Source organism: Thamnophis elegans, chromosome 3, assembly GCF_009769535.1.
Source record: "Thamnophis elegans isolate rThaEle1 chromosome 3, rThaEle1.pri, whole genome shotgun sequence".
Classification (NCBI taxonomy): domain Eukaryota; kingdom Metazoa; phylum Chordata; class Lepidosauria; order Squamata; family Colubridae; genus Thamnophis; species Thamnophis elegans.
The window spans coordinates 95,172,733-95,194,160 of NC_045543.1; the positions used below are offsets into that span (position 1 = coordinate 95,172,733).

Genomic DNA, 21,428 nt, shown 5'->3' on the forward strand with positions numbered 1-21,428 from the left:
TCCTCCCCACTGGTCCAAGGCTCAGGTGCCACCTGGTGGCCAACCAGTCTCTCTGCGCCCTGCTCGGAGTCGGAACCCTGTCCAGGGTCCTCCACATCTCCAGAGCTGATTCATAGGGCCCCTAGCTGTCGGAGTCTGGTGGCAGCTCCAATGGCCCCTGCTGGGCCACAACAAGTTTCTATCCTTTATTTTTTATCTTGCCTTCTGGTGTTTTGGAAAATAGATTGACCCCCTTTTCTTTGTGACGGTCCCTCAAATATTAGAAATAAAGGATAGAGGACCTGAGTGTATCCAATGAGAAACACTTACCAAAATAGATAGTTCCAATTAACAATGCTTGTTATAGGAATGACTTTATTAAGCAGAATGGTCAAATATCCCCCAAAGTGATCATGATATTTGATTGTGGAAGACTGGTGGGGTGGGCTTTAGAAGTGGGGAAAGCAGGAGAAAGTCCACTTGTCAAAATAAAAGGCAGCTAATGTGTTGGGATTCAGCCATAGTTCTTCCATGTCTTCTTTAACTCAATTCTTGTATGATTAAACAACAAGTTCCACTTTTCTATTTGCTAGGTGACCCAGCTCCATTTTTTAAATTATCATATTCTGCAAAATGAAATGTAGTAAGACAGCTTAAAGGTAAAGGTTGCACTTGCACATATGTGCTAGTCGTTCCCAACTCTAGGGGGCAGAGCTCATCTCTGTTTCAAAGCCGAAGAGCCAGCGCTGTCTGAAGATGTCTGTGGTCATGTGGCCAGTATGACTAAATGCTGAAGGCGCATGGAACGCTGTTATCTTCCCACCAAAGGTGGTCCCTATTTTTCTACTTGCATTTTTACATGCTTTTGAATTGCTAGGTTGGCAGAAGCTGGGACAAATAACAGGAGTTCACTCTGTTATGCAGCGCTAGGAATTTGAACTGCCAAACTGCTGACCTTTATGATCGACAAACTCAGTGTCTTAGCCACTGAGTCACCGTGTCCCTCTTACAAGGTACAAATAACCCTAGGATATAAATGTCCTTTCTACTTTTAATTGTTTAAAAGGCATTGCTGCAGTATATTGTCTGGGATATTAAGTCACAATAATCATGAATTGGAATACTTTTATTTTTGGCAGAAACTGTACTTTGTTTTACTGCTTAGAAAAATTAAATCTATTTAAAAAAACAAACATTAAGAGTTGGAATTCTCCAGAGCAAAACCAATTCATCTCTCACCTAATCAATGCAATGGTTCTTATAAAAGCTATTTAAGGAATAAAACAGTTAAGAGTGACAGAAAGATATTTTCGTTCCTTTGTCTTTTTGAAATTGAACTTTTAAGACTATACACTGCATCTTCTGATTCACATCTGTAACAAGTTTCTTGTGGTTTCAGGCAAGTGGAATGTCTTCCAGTACAATAATGGGCATATGCATTTTACTTACAGGGTTAATGTCAGTAGAGGATGTGGGCGCATTGTGGCTTACAGGATTTGCAGAGACATTCTGAGACTCTATTTGATTCAGCACTTCATTCTGCATAATAGGAGATTCTGGAAATAGAAAAAATAGTGGTTTCAAAGCTATAAAAATAAAGTAGTCTTTCCATAGCTATCTCTGGAGCTGTAACACGACCAACAAAAAATGTTACATGGCATTTGATTTCACACGAAGAGGTGTGTTTTTTTTAACTGCGTCATACTTGGAATGTCAGATACATTTTGTAAATTGCAGAAGTGTTACTTGATTCGAATGAATAAGAAACTTCTATAGTTAAGCAGGGACGGTGTAGGTAAGTCTGCTATTTCTGCATGTTGTGTTATCACAGTATAAATAAATGTTCACATGGGTGCTTTGGAAACTGCTTCTGTCTCCACAAAGGAGGACAGCTGCAATCAGATTCCAAAGAATCACACTGAGGCTAAAAATCATTTGAAGAAAGGGAGTCTGTATTCCTAAACATCGTAAAACATCTTTCAATACTTTTACAGGTGTGGTTGGAAGCAGAATCATTATTTTTTAAATGAGGGTGGTGTTAGAACATTTAGATAGAGATTATACATATATGTTGTATTTCTTAGCCAATGCTATCACAATGAGTGACCTACTTCAGTTTGGTTTAATTCTATATCTTGTTCATATTGTTTGTGTGAAGTGAAACAAAGTAGGGGTTCAGTGTGATTAATAAAAAGATATGTTTCGGAGCCCTATTCTGCTAATTTCTTTAAATACAATTGGACAAAATTTACCTTGCGCAAATGGTTATGGTGAGATTTTGTTTTAGTTTTTGAAGTGAGTAACACTGGCTCTTAACTTTACAAACCTTTACAATTGGCCTTTACAAGCCAATTATTAGTCCCATCTGGCCCAAAATGTTTGATACCAGAGAAGAGAATGCCACACAGAAGAGGAAAAAAACCTATTTGAAAAGCTATCCAGCTTCATATATGATATATTTATGGTGTATTCATTCCTTGTTACCTTTGTATCTCATCTTAACTCAAAAGTTCAGTGTGACCTTCTAACTGATCACAATATTTAAGACATGGCAACTTGACAAATGAACTTAAGAGCTAAGAGAATTTCACTCCCAAGCATGAGCCAACTCAACATAATTGGCTAGTCTTAAGATATGGCAGGCCTCCACATAAGCATATATCTAAATGGAACATTATAGTAACTTATTACATTACTTACTTATTACAGTAACTTACATCATTGATTATTTACTTCTTTAATAATATTTTTTGGACAAAGATGCTACACCATATTTTTCGGAGTATAAGACGCACCAGAGTATAAGACAACCAAAATTTTGAAGAGGTAAATTTTAAAAAAAAGGTTTTTGCACTCTGCAGACCTCACAAACCCTCTGCACGCCTCATTTTTTTTTGTTTGAGAGGCCTGCAAAGCGCTCCTGGTAGCTGGAGGTGGGCAAAAATGAGCAAAAAGGCAATTTTTTCACTCATTTTTGTCCTCCCCAGGCCCCAGGAGCACTTTGCAGGCCTCCGAACCCTCTGCATGTTTGTTTTTGTGAAGGGGCAGGGTTTCAGGAGGCCAAAAATGCTTCAGTGTATAAGATGCACCCAGATTTTCACCCACCTTTTTGGGGGGAAAAGATGTGTTTTATACTCCAAAAAAATACAGTAATTATCTAGCAAGGAAATATACAAACACTGATCCATTATTAAGGCTTATAATCATTTTAATAAGATCATTACAAAAAGAAATCACTTTTGAAATGATACAGCACTCAACATTTCATGCTTGTTAAAGTCAGGAAAATGAAAATGTATATTATGCTTTCAGAGACTAAAATATCTGCATATCATTCTGAGCCACAATTTATAATTATATAAACTATGGTTAGTACAGCCTGTGCTTAGCATCTTTCTGAGGCGAAATCGTATATGAGGCCCAATTTGGGGATTTAGTAAACCAGAAGAGTTAGAGGTAGTCCAGAGTAAATTCATAAATTCAATATTAGTCTTATTCCCATGTATGCCAATAGCAATGTTGGGATTACAAGTGGGCCTTCCATCAATAAATATAAAGAAAAGAAAGCAATAATTTTATGTTATAGAAATATTATTGGAATATGCCCGATGCTTATTTGGCACAATAATGCTTCACAAACAATTTAATGCTAACAAATGGATGAATTAGTGTCTAAAACTACTCTCACAATTCTGACTAGATCAGAAACTTCTGAGTGATATAAATTAGCATACATTATTGAAGAACTATTTATTTTTAAAGGTTTTAGACAAGATATAAAGCAGGTTTGAAAGCTTAAGTTAGCTAAATGGTATCTATTTTTTTTAAAGAAGGACAAGGAATGCCATACTATTTAGTCTCTTATACCAATGAGAAAAGCCTTCACAGAGCTGTTTTCAAACAATGCCAACAGTTTATTTGGATGGAAGATAAAAAGGATTGCCAATTACACATCACTTATGCATTTGTAATAACTTACAGGTGGAAGATTTGATCTACTGTGCAAACTTTATCAGGAAGCTAGAGCTAGATTCACCCTCGTTAATCCAAGTGAATCAGTCTAGTTTAGAAGAAAAAAAATCTGAGAGAGACAAATGTAACAAAACAAATTGCTTTGTTTGCAATGGTTGCAAAGAAACATATGAAACCACATCGGCAAATAGTACTGTTAATATTAGAGAGCATGTGTTGAACGGCTGAAATTCTATATGCATTTTGCTAAATCCTATGGTTGCAAATAAATACAACTCTAGGTAATCCTTACAAATGATAGGTAAAGGCTTACGCTAATTGATATTTTTGTATAATTATATGCAATGGTTTAGTGTATAACAGCTTTTCACAACATTAATTTACTTACATTAATGCTGTGATAGTTTTTAAGGAAATCTTCTAGGATAGCTTGAATTTGCAGATATAAAGGCTTCAATTTTAATGTAAATACTCTTAATTAGTTTTTCTTACTTCAGTGTCTTCAGGCATTAAGGGAGAAAGTTTTTTTAATTGTCTAATTTCCTAATGCTCTAATACAGAAAAACTAAATAGTCTATCAGATATGTGCAGCATTTTTCTTTTCCTCTTTTGCTTATTCTCACAGGTGAAGATTCAAAAGTTGGACTCTTATCCCAAAACCACGCAGAATGCCTTTTTTAGTAGAAAACTAAAAGACCCGCTATATATAACAAGCTATATTCTTATTGATGTGTCCAAATCAAAAAGAATAATGCAAAGCAGAACTAATAATTTTTGTATCAGGTATCATTTCATATCAGACTCTCAAAGTTGACTATATGCCATGAAGTCAGTGTCAACTGTTAGCAATCTGGCCCTAATCTTAAAACACTTGCATATTTACTTAAGATACCTATTTATCATACCTAGGTAGCAATGGTCTGTGACAGATTGACCTATCTAGAGTCCACCTGGATTTGCTAGAAAGAACATGAAGAAGGGGGGAAAGTGCTTGAAATCGCTCTTTTCTGCATTAAGTAATCAGAGCTTAAAAACATAGGAAGCAACCTTACATTAACTCAGATCATTCATAAATTTAACCCAATACTGTCCACACTGACAGTAAGGATTTTTAAGGATCTGGGGCAGAGATGATATTCTATTTTCTTCACTACCAGTTTGGTAGGGGGAGCGCACGCGAAGCTCTTTGATGACATCAGGGTGGGTAGCGGAGCCTCGCGCCACTGCCACTACAGCTTTGCCCGAACCAGTGCGAACTGGCAGCATACCACTTGATTTGGGGGGATCCAATTCTTGAGCTTACCAAGGGGGCTTACTGCATGCAAAGCATATGTTGTATTCCTGAACTATTGATCAACTATTTAGAAATAAATTATATTTTGTTAATGAAACAAACTAATACCTAAAGTGTCTATTTGAAATGAAGATATGGAGATAAAAGAGAGCACCACCATCTTTGCCCCTCGATATGCTTTTTTCCCCTAATTCTTCCAAAAATTAGTACCTGTAATATGTATTTAGGCTTATTTGTTCAAATTGTCCCAGAAACATAATCTGGACCTAATTTTCAGCATTCAGTCCACAATTACAATACAATAAAGTACAATAAATGCCAAATGATCAGTTCTAAAATAAGGTTGTAGATAGTTTTTTTTAAATTCAATCAATTAGAAATCTCATGGCCATTTCCAATCACAGCAAAAATGATTTTCACTGTTAAATAATGAAGGTAGGATTATTGAATTGACAGTCAATGATTTATCAGCAATTTCTTAGTTGTCATTTAATACTGGCTGAAATTTTGAAAAAGGATGAATAGGTGATCCTGTTGGATAATGTATATGCCTGCTATCATTTTATTGATCTGTTGTTGGAATTATATACAATAAATTGTACATCAGTCTGGATGAATTGATAAATGATTAAGCATATATTTACACACAGACCCATTTGATTAGCTTTGGGATGAAACTTTGGACTTTAGTCTTTATGGAAAAGGTAATTTATAAATTAGTAACATTAAGGAAAGAAAATGGAAACATTTTATGCAAATTGGTATGACTTATAATATCTACTTATATTATACAAAATGTATAACCTTAAAAAAATCAAAAACTTTGGGAAAAATGAATTATTATGAAAAAAAATTACTTTCTAAAGCTATATGTAAGACATAAGTAGACATACACAAACACACATATATTAAAATTAAAATAAATCATTATGCACTTTTATTTTTATATACTGTAATATTTACAGTTTGTAACCTTACAAAATATGTAATGAATATAAAGTTGCTTGTACCTCCAATTTCTTTAGGTTTTTGGGCATTATCAAAATTACAAATCTTTTCCCAATTATGTTCCACGGCTTCTGGTGTCATTAGGTGGTTTTTATTCCTGACAACGTCTCCCAGGGATCGCTCCCAGCGTACTAAGCAAATAGCAATTAGAAAGGTTATTAAACACCAATTAAAAATAACCATTCAGGTGTAGCTGCATCACTAGTTCCTTTTATAAATGTTAAATTTTTTCTGATCAAAACAAAGTATGGATTATCTTCCCTGCAGATAGCAAATTGGAACTTAGCATACTATGCACATTCTTGAGAACTCTGAATAGAGTATTTATTCCAATCTGAAACTGCAGCAGCTTTTCTTGATTTGTCATCAACACATTGTTTGTTTGTGCTGGACACCAGAACCATTTTGACAGCTAAGAATAGTTAAAGGTGGAATTAAAAAAAAATTTATTGAGGGCCCTGGTGAAGGTAAAGCTGTGATGGCACAGTGGTTAGAGTGCAGTACTGCAGGCTACTTCTGCTGCCTGCCAGCTGCCTGTAATTTGGCAGCTCAAAGCTCACCCGGCTCAAGGTTGACTCAGCCTTTCATCCTTTCTGAGGTGAGTAAAATGAGGAGCCAGATTGTTGTTGCTGACTCTGTAAACTGCTGAGAGAAGGCTATAAAGTACTGCAAAGCAGTATCTAAGTCTAAGTGCTATTGCAATTAAAGCAAACTGCATTTACCAACTATCTATGATTAATCTCTTTTAACCAAACCAAATAAACAAACAAATGAACAAAATCCAATCCTAATATAGTAAGAAAGAGAGCAAGGGCAGGAGGCTCAGATGAGAGTCAGTGAAATTATCCTCAAATTCTACCACTCTTAAAATGAAATGATTTAATGTTGTTATAATCTAGTTTAACACATTAGTTTGGATTTTGTGTCAAATTCAGATTCTTTCTCACTAGACCAAATGAGCAAGAAGACTTACATTTTCCAATCCAGCCAGCTCCAACCTGTAACATACAGTTTTAAAAATCAATATAATTTACAAAGAAAACTGAAAATGAAGCATGGACAGCAAATCTTATGGGAGTAGCTCCCATTTAATCACAACAGATTAGTTCCAATAGATCAAAATATGCATTTACTTTTTACCTCCATACGAAGTTGATTCTTACAAAAGGCCTTATGATTAGATTTAGTTCAATTCAACCAATACATGACCAGCTTTAAACAGCGTTAGCTTCTTATATTACAAAGCATTGATCTGATTTTTATGTCCTGTCTCCTCAGTTTTTTCCGCTCAACATCAGTCAACTTTAGGTTCTGAGCATGTTCATTCTCAGGGTATTCTCTATTTAAGATGATTTTCTAAACTTTTTCATATTTCTGCAAAAAGTGAGATTGTTGCAGGTCTAGTAATATTTCTCTGTTTCCCTTGGTCCTTGCCATTTGGGATGTGAATGTAGTGTTATCTGGAGTATGGAATTAGAATATAAGGTGATCATGTAGGATAAGGCTGAATTCCTTCTTCTTATGGTGATTATTGTCCCTAAGGTTCAATATGTGCTGGAATCGTTTTAATAAATATTCTTTTCACCATTGTGATAAAACATTTGATTTCAAATCCATTGCTGTTTTTCAGCATGATATTCACATGATATGTTCAACTTATCCTATAGAGGTAGTCCTTGACTTATGACCACAACGCAGCCCAAAATTTATGTTGTTAAGTAACAATTATTAACTGAGTTTTGCCTTATTTTAGGACTTTTCTTGCCACATATGTTAAGTGAATTACAGCAGTTATTAAGTTAGTAACATGGTTCTTAAGTGAATCTGGATTCCCCATTGACTGTGCTTGTCAGACCAGGACCACATGACCCCAGGACACTGCAACCATCATAAATATGAAGCAGTTGTCAAGCATCTGAATGTAAACTGTTACAATGTGATAAGTGTCAAAAATGTTTGTAAGTCACTTTTTTCAGTGTCATTGTAATTGTGAAAGGTCACTCAATGAACTGTTGTAAGTCAAGGATTATCTGTAATGTGAGAACAGATTTCTGCATGGATTTGAATTGTGAAGAGAGGGAGGGAGGGGGAGGGACGAGGGATGGAGGGAGAGGGAGGGAGAGGGGGGAGGGGGAGGGGGAGGGAGAGAGAGAGAGAGAGAGAGAGAGAGAGAGAGAGAGAGAGAGAGAGAGAGAGAGAAGGAAAATGTGATGGATGCAAGGCCCATTGCTAGGAAAGAACAATAAATGGATATTACCTCAAACAGTCCACTGTTCTCTTGACATCTTTCATGACACAGCCAAAGGACAAGAGGGGCCACATATTCTGGTTTGAGGGCATCCAACATAGCTAGGGAAAATGAAATTTATGCAAAAACAAGCCTCAGGAGTAGAGAACAGAAGAGATATTTTATCATACACTCAAGCTAATTTGTTGCGAATGTTTACAATTATTTACCTGGAGGCATAACTGTCTGTGTCATCCTGGAGCCTGCCATGGGAGCAATCGTGTTGCAGTGGATGTTGTACTTCTTGCCTTCAACTGCAAGTGTGTTTGCCAGACCCAAAACACCAAGTTTGGCAGCACTGTAATTAGCCTGGCCAAAGTTCCCATATATTCCAGCAGCTGAGGAAGTCATGATTATTCTTGAAAACAAACAGTAGGAAATTGAGATTAGAATACAGCAACAAAAAGCCTGATGGAAGGTTGAAGGGGATTGCATCAGTCAAAGCAATAGAATTGGGTGATACTGCATAAAAAAACATTTGGCTCAATACATAAACCTCTCTATAAAAAGCAGCAACAAGATGTAAAAATTGTGCTAATTAGACAACATTGCCATTTAACAAAGTTTTAAAGGGACAATGAACATTCTTTAAACAGAAAATAAACTGTTTTCAATATCTTCTCTTATTCTGCTTTAGGTTTCATAAAAAATATTGAAGTAGCTGTGTTTAAGGGACCCATTTAGCGTGTTACCGTGATTACCATCAGACAACTTTTAATCCAACGTCTTTGAAGAACTGATAGGCATGGAGTAACTACAAAGGTTATATTTCATAAGTACTGAATACAGAGATAGGTCCCAGTTAACTCACAGAACAAATAAATTTGCTTTCAGAACGTGCTATTGGTAATGAAAATTAGCTGAATGTAGATCAAAATAGAATCAAAGAGTTGCAAGAAAAAAAACAACTCACAGTCCTTATTTAGGGACAACTTATGGAAAGCAGTTTACAAACTGAGAAAAGTGAATGCAGACAAAATAAAAACAGAACAAGCAATTCTTTTTTAATATGATCATTATTTCTAAACTGTATCATATTTAAATGTGATTAAGTGCAACCAATGACGCAAATGTAATGTAATAGGGAAATATCTTCCTAAAAAATATTGAATTTTAGATTCAATCTATCAACATTAAAAGCATTAAAATTATTCAGAGAACTAGCATTTTACCCAAACAACAGGAGTAGCTTTCAGTTCTTACTGAGAACTATTCTTGCTGTTTGGGTGAAATGCTAGTTAGCAATGTTTTGGCTTTGGGGCTAATGGGAAAAAACTAATTAAAAACAACTTCCAATGTGTATGGTATATAGGAGTTTCAGAATCCAGCACCTCCATTGTCATAATTTCCAACTTGTGGATTTCAGATGTGGCTAATCATAATTTCCATAATGTCATAAAAGATCAGAAAGGGTTGTATTCTGACAGTGGTGAATTTTTTTTACTACTGGTTCTGTGGGCATGGATTGGTGGGCGTGGCATGAAAAGGATACTGCAAAATCTCCATCCCCCCCCCCCACTCCAGGAGAAGGATATTGCAAAATCCCCATTCCCACCCTACTATGGGGCCAGCCAGAGGTAGTATTTGCTGGTTCTCCGAACTACTCAAAATTTCTGTTACCGGTTCTCCAGAATCTATCAGAAGCTGCTGAATTTCATCCCTGTACTCCGGGCTTCCAATTAAACACTATTGTGAATTGTACCACCCATGCTTCTTTTTCAAATTACTGCAGTACTCAGTAAGAAACCATTCATGGTAGCTTCAATTCCACTATCAACTCCACATTTGGAAATCTTAGGCAAGATTTCCAGGTTCAGTTGCAGCAGCTACAACATGGAAAATGTAGTTTATATGGCTGTGGAAAAGTTTATAGATAAAGAATGCAGGTTTTTTTCAGCACTTTAAATACTACCTTGATTAGTATTAGCAACTATACTGTTGCTTTTAAAAAAAATCTAATAATATTCTGATATATGAATAGACCTCTATTTGGTTGCCTGTAGAGATGAGGATTCTACTTTAGATGTAGTTTTTCATGCTGAAATTTTTATGAGAAATAACTATTGGTACAGTAGAATCACAAACCACAAACTATATTCTCTGTGTCTAATCTAATGGTTTTAGTCTGATCAGTATATATATTTGGTGAGCAATCATGTCTACTTACCTTCCAAATTTCTGATTTTTCATATGGTTCCATGCAGCTCGGGTTACGAGAAAGGATCCCCTCAAATGAACTTTGTGAATTATATCTAGAAACAATTCAAGCCATAGAATATATCTAGACATCGAAAAGGCATGAAATACATTAAGTATATCATATGTTCATTTTAAAAATGGACTATGTATATAATTGTAACTGGGGTACAACTTACCCCAATCTTCGTCGCTGATCCTAGCAAAGGAACGGTCCCTCAATATCCTACGTGTCAAAGAAGAAAAAAGAAGAGAGAAATTGTCATAAATTGAATCAAAAATATTCCAGTGTAATGGGGAAAAAAATAAAATAACATTTAGATCAACTTACCCGGCATTATTGATCAGAATATCTGTAAATTAAATCAATACAAAATTATTAAGAAACAAATCTAGCTATTCTTGCTTCTGGCATGAAGGATAACATTTATTAACACCTTATTTGCATTTAATTTTGTCCTTACCCAAATAGATAAAGGAAAAAAGACTTTCAGAATTATTATGGTTATCAAAGGCTGGCAAACACCTTTGACACTGCATGTAGGTCTGAACTATGATCATCTCTTAAGCAGTAAAAATGAACTCAGACATAGAAAGGGACACACTGCATTTTCGTAGAATGAATTTAATGGTTTCAGAATTCTGGGCAAGTGCAGCAGACAGCCATTTGCTTGCTTTCTGCAATAAGTTAAAACAGGCTTAACAGCCTCATTGTAATTCAAATGCATTTCTGTATCTCTATGAAGTAACATTTATAAAATAAAGAAAAAAGAACATGCTGATGCATACTATTGTAGCTATTTGCTGGTAAGCAAGTCCAGGTTTCAGGCCACCATTCAATTTAGCATAAATATGCAGTTGCGCTGCTAATGGGAAAAAGATCTTATCTAAAAGAATAACCATATCAGTTTTTGCGTATGTGTAGTTTAAAGGGAGAAAAGTGAAAATTCTTATGAGGATTCTTTATTGTTGCTTTGTTTCCATCAATGGAATGTGGCTTTAAACAAAAAGAATTTATTATTTTTATTTTGCTCATGCCTCTACTTCAGGGCTGTCAAACTCACATTCTGGCCACACCCCCGCCCGGTTTAGTGAAGGGGAAAAGTCCCAATATGTCACGTGATGACGTGAGTTTGACAACCCCTCCTCTACTTGATGGAGAGGTCTTTTCATGATCAAACATATTTGGCTTGATTTCAGAGGAAGTTCAATTTCTTCTGAGGCAGAATTTTGTGTTGACCATGATAAAGCTTTAATGATATCAAAAAATATAATTTAAAATTTACAGATGGAAGAGAAAAAATAAATAAATCTTAATCTTAAAAAAACTTAAAGAGAACTCATCTTGGAGAAAATATCTTGATTACTACTAGTACAAGTAATTACAGCTTTCATCAAAAAGTAAATTTGTTAAGGAGCTTGATAAAGCCATTCCTTTGTTATGGCAGATTTTCTCCTGAATAATAGACTGCTTCATTTTTTTCATGAAATAATACAGAATAATAATAAGGAGGTTCCAGCTATCTAATCTAACAAACTATGCCTCTATTTGAAATGTACCTATTTTCCCAAAAGCATCCAGAGCGGTTTGCACAAGCTTTTCACCAGCTTCCACTGAATCTGAGAAGAAGAAAAACAGGAAAGAAAGAAACACAGATCAGAATCTATTGAAATGACGGAGATCCTAGCATAATGGGAGAGGAACACAAAATGGTAATAGAATGTAATCTTGAGGGAATATTTTCTTTCATAAGCAAGTTATTCATTGGTATGCACTTACCAAAGATAGCAAGTTCATGACAGAAAAAAAGACAGAAGTTGCTCCTATGACTGCAGCTACTGAAATCTTTCAACTGTATTCATAATTCCCTGAGGTGTTACTAACAAAAGTGGATAGCTATGGTTAGGAAGACAGGATGCACAGGGGAAAGAAATGCTGATTTGGATTCTAAATGTTCTTCTTTGTGAGTGGTAAAATTTAGGTTTAGTCATAAAAGCCAATATCCTCATTTCCCAATTATGTTGCCATCTCCTCAAAATGTGCTATTCCAAAGATATGCCTTTAAGGAATAACTACAAAAATAGGCACACAGGTGTCATGCCCCCGTCGGAGCATGAATCTGCGGAGGAAGATGAGCCTGAACTGGAGCTGACGGAGATCGAGGGGTCAACTTCATTGGCTTTGGAGAAATGTGGGAAGGAGCAGGCAGAGTCAGTCCAGGACTTTCAGGATTGGAGCGGCTTGTAGTCAGGGAGGAACAGGGGCAGGTTGACCAAGAAAGGCTAAGCAGTGAATATGAGAAACAGAGTGGAGGAAGGACCATCCCCTCCTCGATCACGGAAACTGGAGAGGAGGAGGGAAGAGCGCTGGATGACCTGACAACTTGGGAGGAAAGCGCCCTGCCCCTCTTCACAAGGCACATCTGAGGACTGAGACTTAAGGACACATTGTGGAGAGGGGCATATGTCAGGAACAAACGCTGAATTCATGGAGTGTCGTGTGCCTTTGCCAACGTTTTCTGGACTTCTTGCTTGCTTCCTGGATTAACTGCCTTGTTCCTTTGCTTCCTGGACTCATTGACTTATTCCCTTGCCCTGCTGGATTTCTTGCTTTGCAGCAGTTGTGCTCACAGCATTGTGCTGGACTACTTGCAGCCAGGGGCTGCTGGAGGTGTGTGTGTGTGTGTGTGTGTGTGTGTGTGTGTGTGTGTGTGTGTGTTCACTTTGCTCTGGGACTTGATAAAAACATGAGAGCAGTTGGGGAAAAGTTGGAGCAATAAAAGGGAGGTTTGAACTATTAGCTGACTGTGTTGCCTCTGTGCTGTGCCCCGGGTCATCACACATGGGTCTGCTTCTGATAGCATTAGATGCAGTAAATGTGCAAATGAGAGTTTGTATCCAAACTTTCTTATGCTCAGAAAAACACGGACTGTTAATGACACACAGATAAGCTTGAATATGAAATTAGGAGAATGCAGTTGCCTTCAAATAACAAAATAAAATGTTCAGATATAAGAATTTATCAACAACCTCCACATTATACAGTGGCATGTGATAATCTGCACTATTATATCTTTAAGTGAACATAAAACTCTGTGAAGCACAATGAATATATCAAGCTAAAGAATACATTGTTTATCCACAAAGATCCTGAAGTTTTAAAAATAGGACTATTTTACCTGAATTTTTTTCATGTAATGCATCTATATAATATATATTTCAAAATCAAACAACCACAACATAACAAAGAATAAAAATCTAACGGACAGTGAACCTCAGTTTAAAATTATCACATTTTGGAATTACCGATCATGGTTCAATACTAAACGCTATGAATCTAACATGGATTTGCAATCACAAACAATTCATGAGTTCATTAAATATCATGCAATTCAAGGCACTTTCTATTGGCTGAAATAATTTATCATGGGACAGTCATTTAAATCTTCAAGGAACTTTCTGATTTCATTTTGATTATCATTTACAACAATCATCTCAATGATAAATGGCAGATGATTTTCTTTCTAGCATTAACTATGGTAGAATTACCATAGTAATTCTACCGTAGAATTTATCTGCAGATATTTTCACTGGAATACAGTGGGAGAAACATACCATAATTAGCTACTGCTTTTCCACCTTTGGCTTGTATTTCCTGAACCACCTTGTCAGCAGCTGAAGAACTCTTTCCCTGTCCCTTGATGTCAACTCCAAGATCATTCACTGTGACAGATATAAAAAAGACAAAGAGAGTCAGAGAAATTGAGTCCAACTAGTACTTAAATAAAATAGCTGTCATTCTCTGCAGCCTTCAGTGATCATTCAGGCATTGCCTCACTGGTAGAGTGAAGATTTCATGCTGTAATGAATGTCGATGAAGATTCTCAGTTATCCAGGTAGAGTTGTCTGGAAGTTGAGTGATCGCAACTGGATTTCTTTTCTTGTTGATTTGAAACATTTCAATGCTTATTCAATTCTTATCTTCCAGACCGAAGAAGCTATTTGGATAAGCAACAAAACATTTCAAATCAACAAAAAAAGAGATCCAGTTGCTATAACTCAACTTCCAGATGCTGCAATGAATGTACGAATTTCAGACTTCAGGTTGGTGAGGTCAAATATCAGAAGTGTTAGCATCTCCTATGAAGGTGTGACAATAATATAATTGAACTGAGTCTTTCTGTTAAGAAATAGTGTTTATATTTAACATACTGTTAATATTTGGGTCTCTTTCCATAAATTGCTATCTGAAGAGGTCTATTTATTCTTGCAGCAGTTTTGTAGATATTAAGCAATTTGTCTTATCCAATCAACTGCTCTAAGTATTAAATATTATGCCATGGGTAAATAGGCAACAATATAAATTTAATAATAAATAAATATAATTTCCTGTATTTAAAGTGATTTATCAATTTCATTAATTTTAATCAATGGCTTCTTCAAAACAGCATTATTATTCTTAAGATTTGCATGGAAGCCTGAAAAAAATCTGGCTATTTTAATGAATACCAGAGTTTAGATAGCCCTCAACTTATAATTGGTCACCTAGTAACCATTTAAAGTTATGACATACTTCTCCAGGATTACTTATAATCCAGATTCATAACTGGATGGTTGGAAAGCATTTCCCCCCTCCCCCAGTCACATGATCACATTTTGGGTGCTCAGCAACCAGCCACCATTTATGGCCATTTTCAGGATCCAGCAGTCATAATTTATTTTAAAAAAATTACCTGAAACTGGCATTTATGTCCAATTCCTGGCAAAAAATACCCATTGTGGATAATGAATTCACTTAATGACCATGGTGATTCACTTTATGACCCACAAAAAAATCTTAAAATTTGGTGCAGGCAGGCACATGGTGATCCACTTAATGACCAGGATAACATACAACTGTAATTTCAAACTTAATTACACTCATCCATTTAGTAGCGCTACACTTCATTTATTTATTTTCTTTGCTAACAGATCAAAGCCCATGAGGTCAAAGGAGTTATTCTTTTCAACTAGGGCTCATATCTAATTTACTTTTATACAGATAGCCCTTACTGATTTAGTTTTACTGTACATTCAGATCAAAAGGTCTGAGGGGATAAAATAAATTATACATTTTAAAAAGATTTTCAGAAAGAATATATAAACACTTTCCCACACAACATCACAAGTCCAATTTTACTTTTGTGGAGTAGGTGAAAATAGTTTGGTTGAAGAATCTTGAGGAATCATCAAGTAATCCATATTTTTGATAAGTAAAAACATTTGTGAGAACAGGTGTGTGTTTGATGTACAAACTGAAAATAAAAATATGTGTTTTAAACCCTGGACAAACTTTTTGTGGCAATAAGCACAAAAGTCACCGATTCTTTTGAAAGTGCACCAACCTTTGACAGATCCAATAATTTATTACCCTTCACAGACTATTTTTAATCCAAAAAGCAATTCCAAAACACTACATTTTTTCATGATAAATGGACTGCTAGCTATCTAAATAATACAGAAAATTCCAAATTAAGCAATAATACTAGAAAACAATTCACCTAGAAGAGTTTAAAATAGAACCAATTATACTAAAAAAATATCTGTTGTTATGAAGCAGCATCTCCCCCGTGTGGTCAAACCTAAAAATGTTTTAACCAGAAAAATATATTTAATCATTTATTTCACTGGATGGAATGTATTCAAAATAGACAGAATACATTTAGTCACCAGGAGTTGAGCTTGATTCAAGTGAGTCTTTATATTTTAATTGGCAGTATAGTTGAAGGGAACCAATTTTGGGGGAAACTGACTTAAAAATCAGCAATTTTAAATTTCTAGCATTACTTTTTTATTTCAATGAGATCCTGCATTTTTTACAAAATTGTCTTCATTTTCTTTGCTAGCTAGTCTACTTTTTGCTTCCAAGTAGGTACAGACTATCCATGACATGAAAGCCAGTTTGGTGGAGTGATTAAAGCATCATTAAAGGAGCCGAGGTGGCGCAGTGGTTAGAGTGCCTTACTGCAGGCCACTTCAGCTGACTGTTATCTGCCGTTCGGCGGTTCAAATCTTACCGGCTCAAGGTTGACTCAGCCTTCCATCCTTCCAAGGTGGGTGAAATGAGGACCGACTGTGGGGGAGATATGCTGACTCTGTAAATGGCTTAGAGAGGGCTGAAAGCCCTATGAAGCGGTATATAAGTCTAACTGCTATTGCTATTGCTATCAGACTAGAAATCAGAAGGCACAAAGCCAGTTGGGTGACTTTGGGCCAGTCACTAACTTCCTTGTAGCCCTAGGAAGCAGGCAATGGCAAGCTACCCATGTTTCCCCTAAAATAAGACTGGGTCTTATTTTATTTTGGACATCAAATTAAGCACTAGAGCTTATTTTGGAGGGTGTCCTTTTTTCCATGTAAAGGCTCTTCTGCTTGCTTGCGATGAGGCAGGAGGCCGTACGTTGTGCCAGTGCCACCACCACGAGGCAGGGGTGGTGGAGCTGCCCCATGTATACTGCACCAGCTTACCTCAGGGCTTCCGCAGCCAGGCCACCCATACCATGATACCTGCCTCACCTCACAGCTGTGGCATCAGCACACCGCTTGGCCTCCTGCTCTGTTGCGGCTGTGAGCAAGCAGAAGTGGGCTGGCAGCCACATGGCTCCTGCTGCACATGGCTGCTGGTGCTGCTGCTGTGAGGCAGGTGTCAGGGCATGGATGGCATGGATACTGGAGCCCTGGGGTAAGCTCCACCACCCTCGTGGCTATGGCACAACAACCAGACGGAATGGGTGAGCGAATTGCTGCATAGGCTCTTAAATAGGACCTACTTGGGGGTAGGGTTTATATTAGGTGCACATATAAAAAATATGCCAGATCTTATTTCGGGAAAGGTCTTATTTTCAGGGAAACAGGCTATTTTTAAAATCTTGGCAAGAAAACTGCAGGAATATGTCCAGGTAGTTACCAGGAGTCAGCCCTGACTCCAAACACCAAATATAGCCATGAAACAGAGATATGTACAGCACTTGTTCTTCTATTTTATACTTTTGTTTCTTTTTTAAAAATTCATTCTGCTTTGGCTTATCCTGCGCATGTGCGAGAACGGAAGATGGCGCCTAGGCGTTTTGCTCCAGACGATAAGGAGAGCAAACGCCGGAAAAACATCTGAAAACTTTGAAATTTATGCGCCCGAAGAAGGTCCCGGGGATGTCCGGAATCCAGGGGACCCGAGGAGCCCAAACCTTTGTGGGGGTCGCCATTTCTGAGCGACCCCGGACAGTGCGATCTCGAAGGTCTGTGAACGGCGAGCCGCCCGCGTTATCCGACAGTGGGGGGGGCGGCGTCGTGTCAGCGTTTTTCGATCCAGGCGATTTCCTTTGGACTATTGAGCCACAGCACTGGGGTTCTATGGGACTATTGCCGCCTTGGAAGGAGAGAAAATTGATAGGACCAGCCCAGCCCCTTGCAGGGGTCGCCGTTTCTAGACGTCCCCGGGCTTTACAACTTTGGGGTTTTGGGCTCCGCGAGTTGTTTGCATTACTTGGCGGTGGGAGGAGTAACATCACGCCGGCTGCAACGGTGGTGGCTTTTCGCCTTTCTACCTGGCTTCTCTGCCTGGCTTATCGAACTTTTTCTACCAGGCTTATTGAACTGCCTCATTGGGGCTGTGTGAGACCATCATCATCTTGGAGGGAGAGAGAACGTATCGGAGCAGTGGGGGGACTGAGCAGAGTGGATGGGTGGTTTCCCCCGATGCTGCACCAGCCCCTCCGGATGGCCCCTTTCTCCATCCAGCCTTACTTCCCTCCCAGCATTGCCTCCTCCCTTCTTTATCCCTGCCCAGTCAGGTGGCTCCCTGGACGTATTTTATTTCCTGCCTCCCTTTGCTTCGGTGAGGCTCTGCCTTGTGTCTTCCACGTACCATCTGTCGCCCCCTTATGGTGGGTTACTAACCTCCAGCCACATCTGATTGTGGTGTTTGGTTACCCAGACTTGCTAGCTAAGTTCCATCTGCCTTTGGTCCTGCTATCTCAGTTTCATCTGGCTCCAGACCTGCTAGCTCAGCTTTATCGGACTTTGAGTACCATCAGTAACATCACTCACCACTATTATCCTGGGAACTCTATTTGGAGCAGCACTGGTGGAAGACTACCTCCTATCCCCTTTATTTATTCCGGACTCTTTGGACTTATCCAGACCAATAGAAGAGGGGAATACGATCTACCCCACCGTATACCTTCTTCGGACTATAACTGGACGCTAATCACACCACCTATTTTACTTACTTTAATTATGGAGAGCCATTTGGCTCTATCTGGACTCGCTTTTTAACAACGTAATAAGTGCGCAATTCTATTTTTTTCTCCCTTTTTCTATCTTTCTATCTTTTCTTTTTTTTTCTTACTGTGTTTGGGATATGTTAGGAGTATGTATGAGATTGAATGAATGATCCCACTTTTATCATTATTACTGTTGTATTTTTTGTGTTTTAATTACTATGTGGGGACTGTTTGAGTGAGTGAATGAGTATGTATGATTCGGAGGACCTGGTGGGATTTGCGGGGGCCACCGGGGTGGTTGGGGGAACTACATCCACGGGAGAGGGTCGGAGCATTGCGGTCATAACAGGGAGGGGCAGATACGGCGGGGACTTTAGGGCTGGCCATTACCGGGGAAGGAGGGTTCGCTATATCACAGAGATCCCTCCTTCCGGCCCTATGAGTCCCACTCCAAGGTCAGATGGCGCGAGCAGTCAGGACCCTGGTCTCAGGCTGCTGTCGCTAAATGCCAGGTCTGTTGTTCACAAGGCTCCCCTCGTCCGGGACTTGATAACAGACGAGGGCGCAGACCTGGCATGTATTACTGAGACCTGGCTGGGCACAGAAGGAGGAGTCCCCCTCGTAGAGATGTGCCCAGACGGATTTCAGGTGCTTCATCAGCCGAGAGCCCAGGGAAGGGGTGGCGGTGTGGCTATTGTAATCCGGGAGTCTTTAGTACCTCGTAGGATCCCTGCTCCGGAGCTTGTCGGGTGTGAGTCCCTACTGGTGACGCTGGACCTCAAGGGTCAAGTGGGTTTGCTGCTCACGTACCTGCCTCCCAACTGCGTTGCAGCAGCCCTCCCCTCGCTCCTCGAGTCAGTAGCCGAGCTGGCAGTTGAGTTCCCTAGGCTTATGGTTCTGGGGGACTTCAATTTGCCTTCGCTCGGTGAACACTCTGATGGAGCGCAGGAGTTCATGGCTTCCATGACAGCCATGGGCTTGACCCAAGTAATTCGAGGCCCAACCCACTCAGCGGGTCACACGCTCGACCTCGTATTCCTCTCGGAGCAGTGGAGTTATGATCTTGGTCTGAGGGGAAATGAGACCATTCCCCTGTCGTGGTCAGACCACTGCCTACTGAGGCTAGACTTCCGGAGGCCAAACCCCCACCGTAGGGAGGAGGAACCGACCAGGTGGTTCCGCCCCAGGCGACTTATGGACCCAGTAAGGTTCCAGACGGAGCTTGGGGTTATTCCAGATGCTCTCGCCCACAGTTCGGCGGAGACTCTTGCTGCTGCCTGGCACTCGGCAGCATCAGAGTCTCTTAACCGGATTGCGCCACTACGGCCCCTCCAGGTCAGCGGCCCACGGAGGCCTCCTTGGTTCACCGAGGAGCTCCGTGAGACAAAGCGCCGGAGGAGACGCCTAGAGCACCTGTGGAGGTCTGATAGGTCTGAGTCGAGCCGGGCACTGTTGACAGCTTGCACCAAGGAGTATATTCGGGCTCTAAGAACAGCCAAAAGATCACACATTGCCTCCTTGGTAGCGTCCGCCGAGTCCCGCCCAGCCGCCCTGTTTAGGATAACCCGCTCCCTCCTAAATAGGAGGGAGACGGAGAACCCTTTACAGGGTAAGGCTGAGGAATATGTACAGTTCTTGGCGGACAAAGTTGCTCGGTTTCGATCGGACCTGGACTCCACTCTTGCAGATCCAGCCGAGACACAGGGGAATGATCTGGCAGACCATCTCTGGGTTGAGTTTCAGGATGTTGCCTCCGGGGATGTGGACAAGGCTATGCGAGCTGTGAGCGCCTCCACCTGTATACTGGACCCGTGTCCCTCCTGGCTGGTTGCCAACAGCAGTGAGTTGACACGAGGCTGGATCCAGGCGGTTGTTACCACCTCTCTTCGGGAGGGACACCTCCCCACCGCGCTGAAGGCGGCGGTGGTGAGACCCCTCCTGAAGAAACCGTCCTTGGATCCAGCAATTCTTAACAACTACCGTCCAGTCTCCAACCTCCCCTTTGTGGGGAAGGTTGTTGAGAAGGTGGTGGCCTTCCAGCTTCAGCGTACCTTGGAGGAAGCTAACTATCTTGACCCCTTCCAGTCTGGCTTCAGGCCCGGTTACAGCACAGAAACCGCTTTGGTCGCATTGACCGATGATCTCTGGAGAGCCAGAGATGGAGGCCATGCGTCCATCCTGGTTCTCCTTGACCTCTCAGCGGCTTTCGATACCATCGACCATGGTATCCTTCTGCGACGACTGCGGGAGGTGGGAGTGGGAGGCACTGTTCTGCAGTGGTTCTCCTCCTACCTCTCGGACAGGTCGCAGTCGGTGTTGGTGGGGGGGCAGAGATCGTCCCCGAGGCCCCTTACTTGTGGGGTGCCGCAGGGTTCAGTCTTATCCCCCCTACTATTTAACATATACATGAAACCGCTGGGCGAGATCATTC

The 21,428-nt window shown here is 39.6% G+C and overlaps 1 protein-coding gene across 1 annotated transcript in view; it reads right to left on the minus strand.

The window, feature by feature from the left end:
* HSD17B4 (hydroxysteroid 17-beta dehydrogenase 4) overlaps nucleotides 1–21,428 on the minus strand; it is a 64,416-nt gene that overhangs the window by 32,535 nt on the left and 10,453 nt on the right. The window contains exons 3-12 of the mRNA XM_032214116.1: nucleotides 14,352–14,459; nucleotides 12,297–12,356; nucleotides 11,068–11,089; nucleotides 10,916–10,962; nucleotides 10,708–10,792; nucleotides 8,711–8,898; nucleotides 8,511–8,602; nucleotides 7,227–7,251; nucleotides 6,256–6,384; nucleotides 1,429–1,535 (exon numbers count right to left, since the gene is read on the minus strand). Coding sequence (XP_032070007.1) covers nucleotides 1,429–1,535; nucleotides 6,256–6,384; nucleotides 7,227–7,251; nucleotides 8,511–8,602; nucleotides 8,711–8,898; nucleotides 10,708–10,792; nucleotides 10,916–10,962; nucleotides 11,068–11,089; nucleotides 12,297–12,356; nucleotides 14,352–14,459 — 863 coding nt within the window. The remainder of the gene's footprint in view (nucleotides 1–1,428; nucleotides 1,536–6,255; nucleotides 6,385–7,226; nucleotides 7,252–8,510; nucleotides 8,603–8,710; nucleotides 8,899–10,707; nucleotides 10,793–10,915; nucleotides 10,963–11,067; nucleotides 11,090–12,296; nucleotides 12,357–14,351; nucleotides 14,460–21,428) is intronic.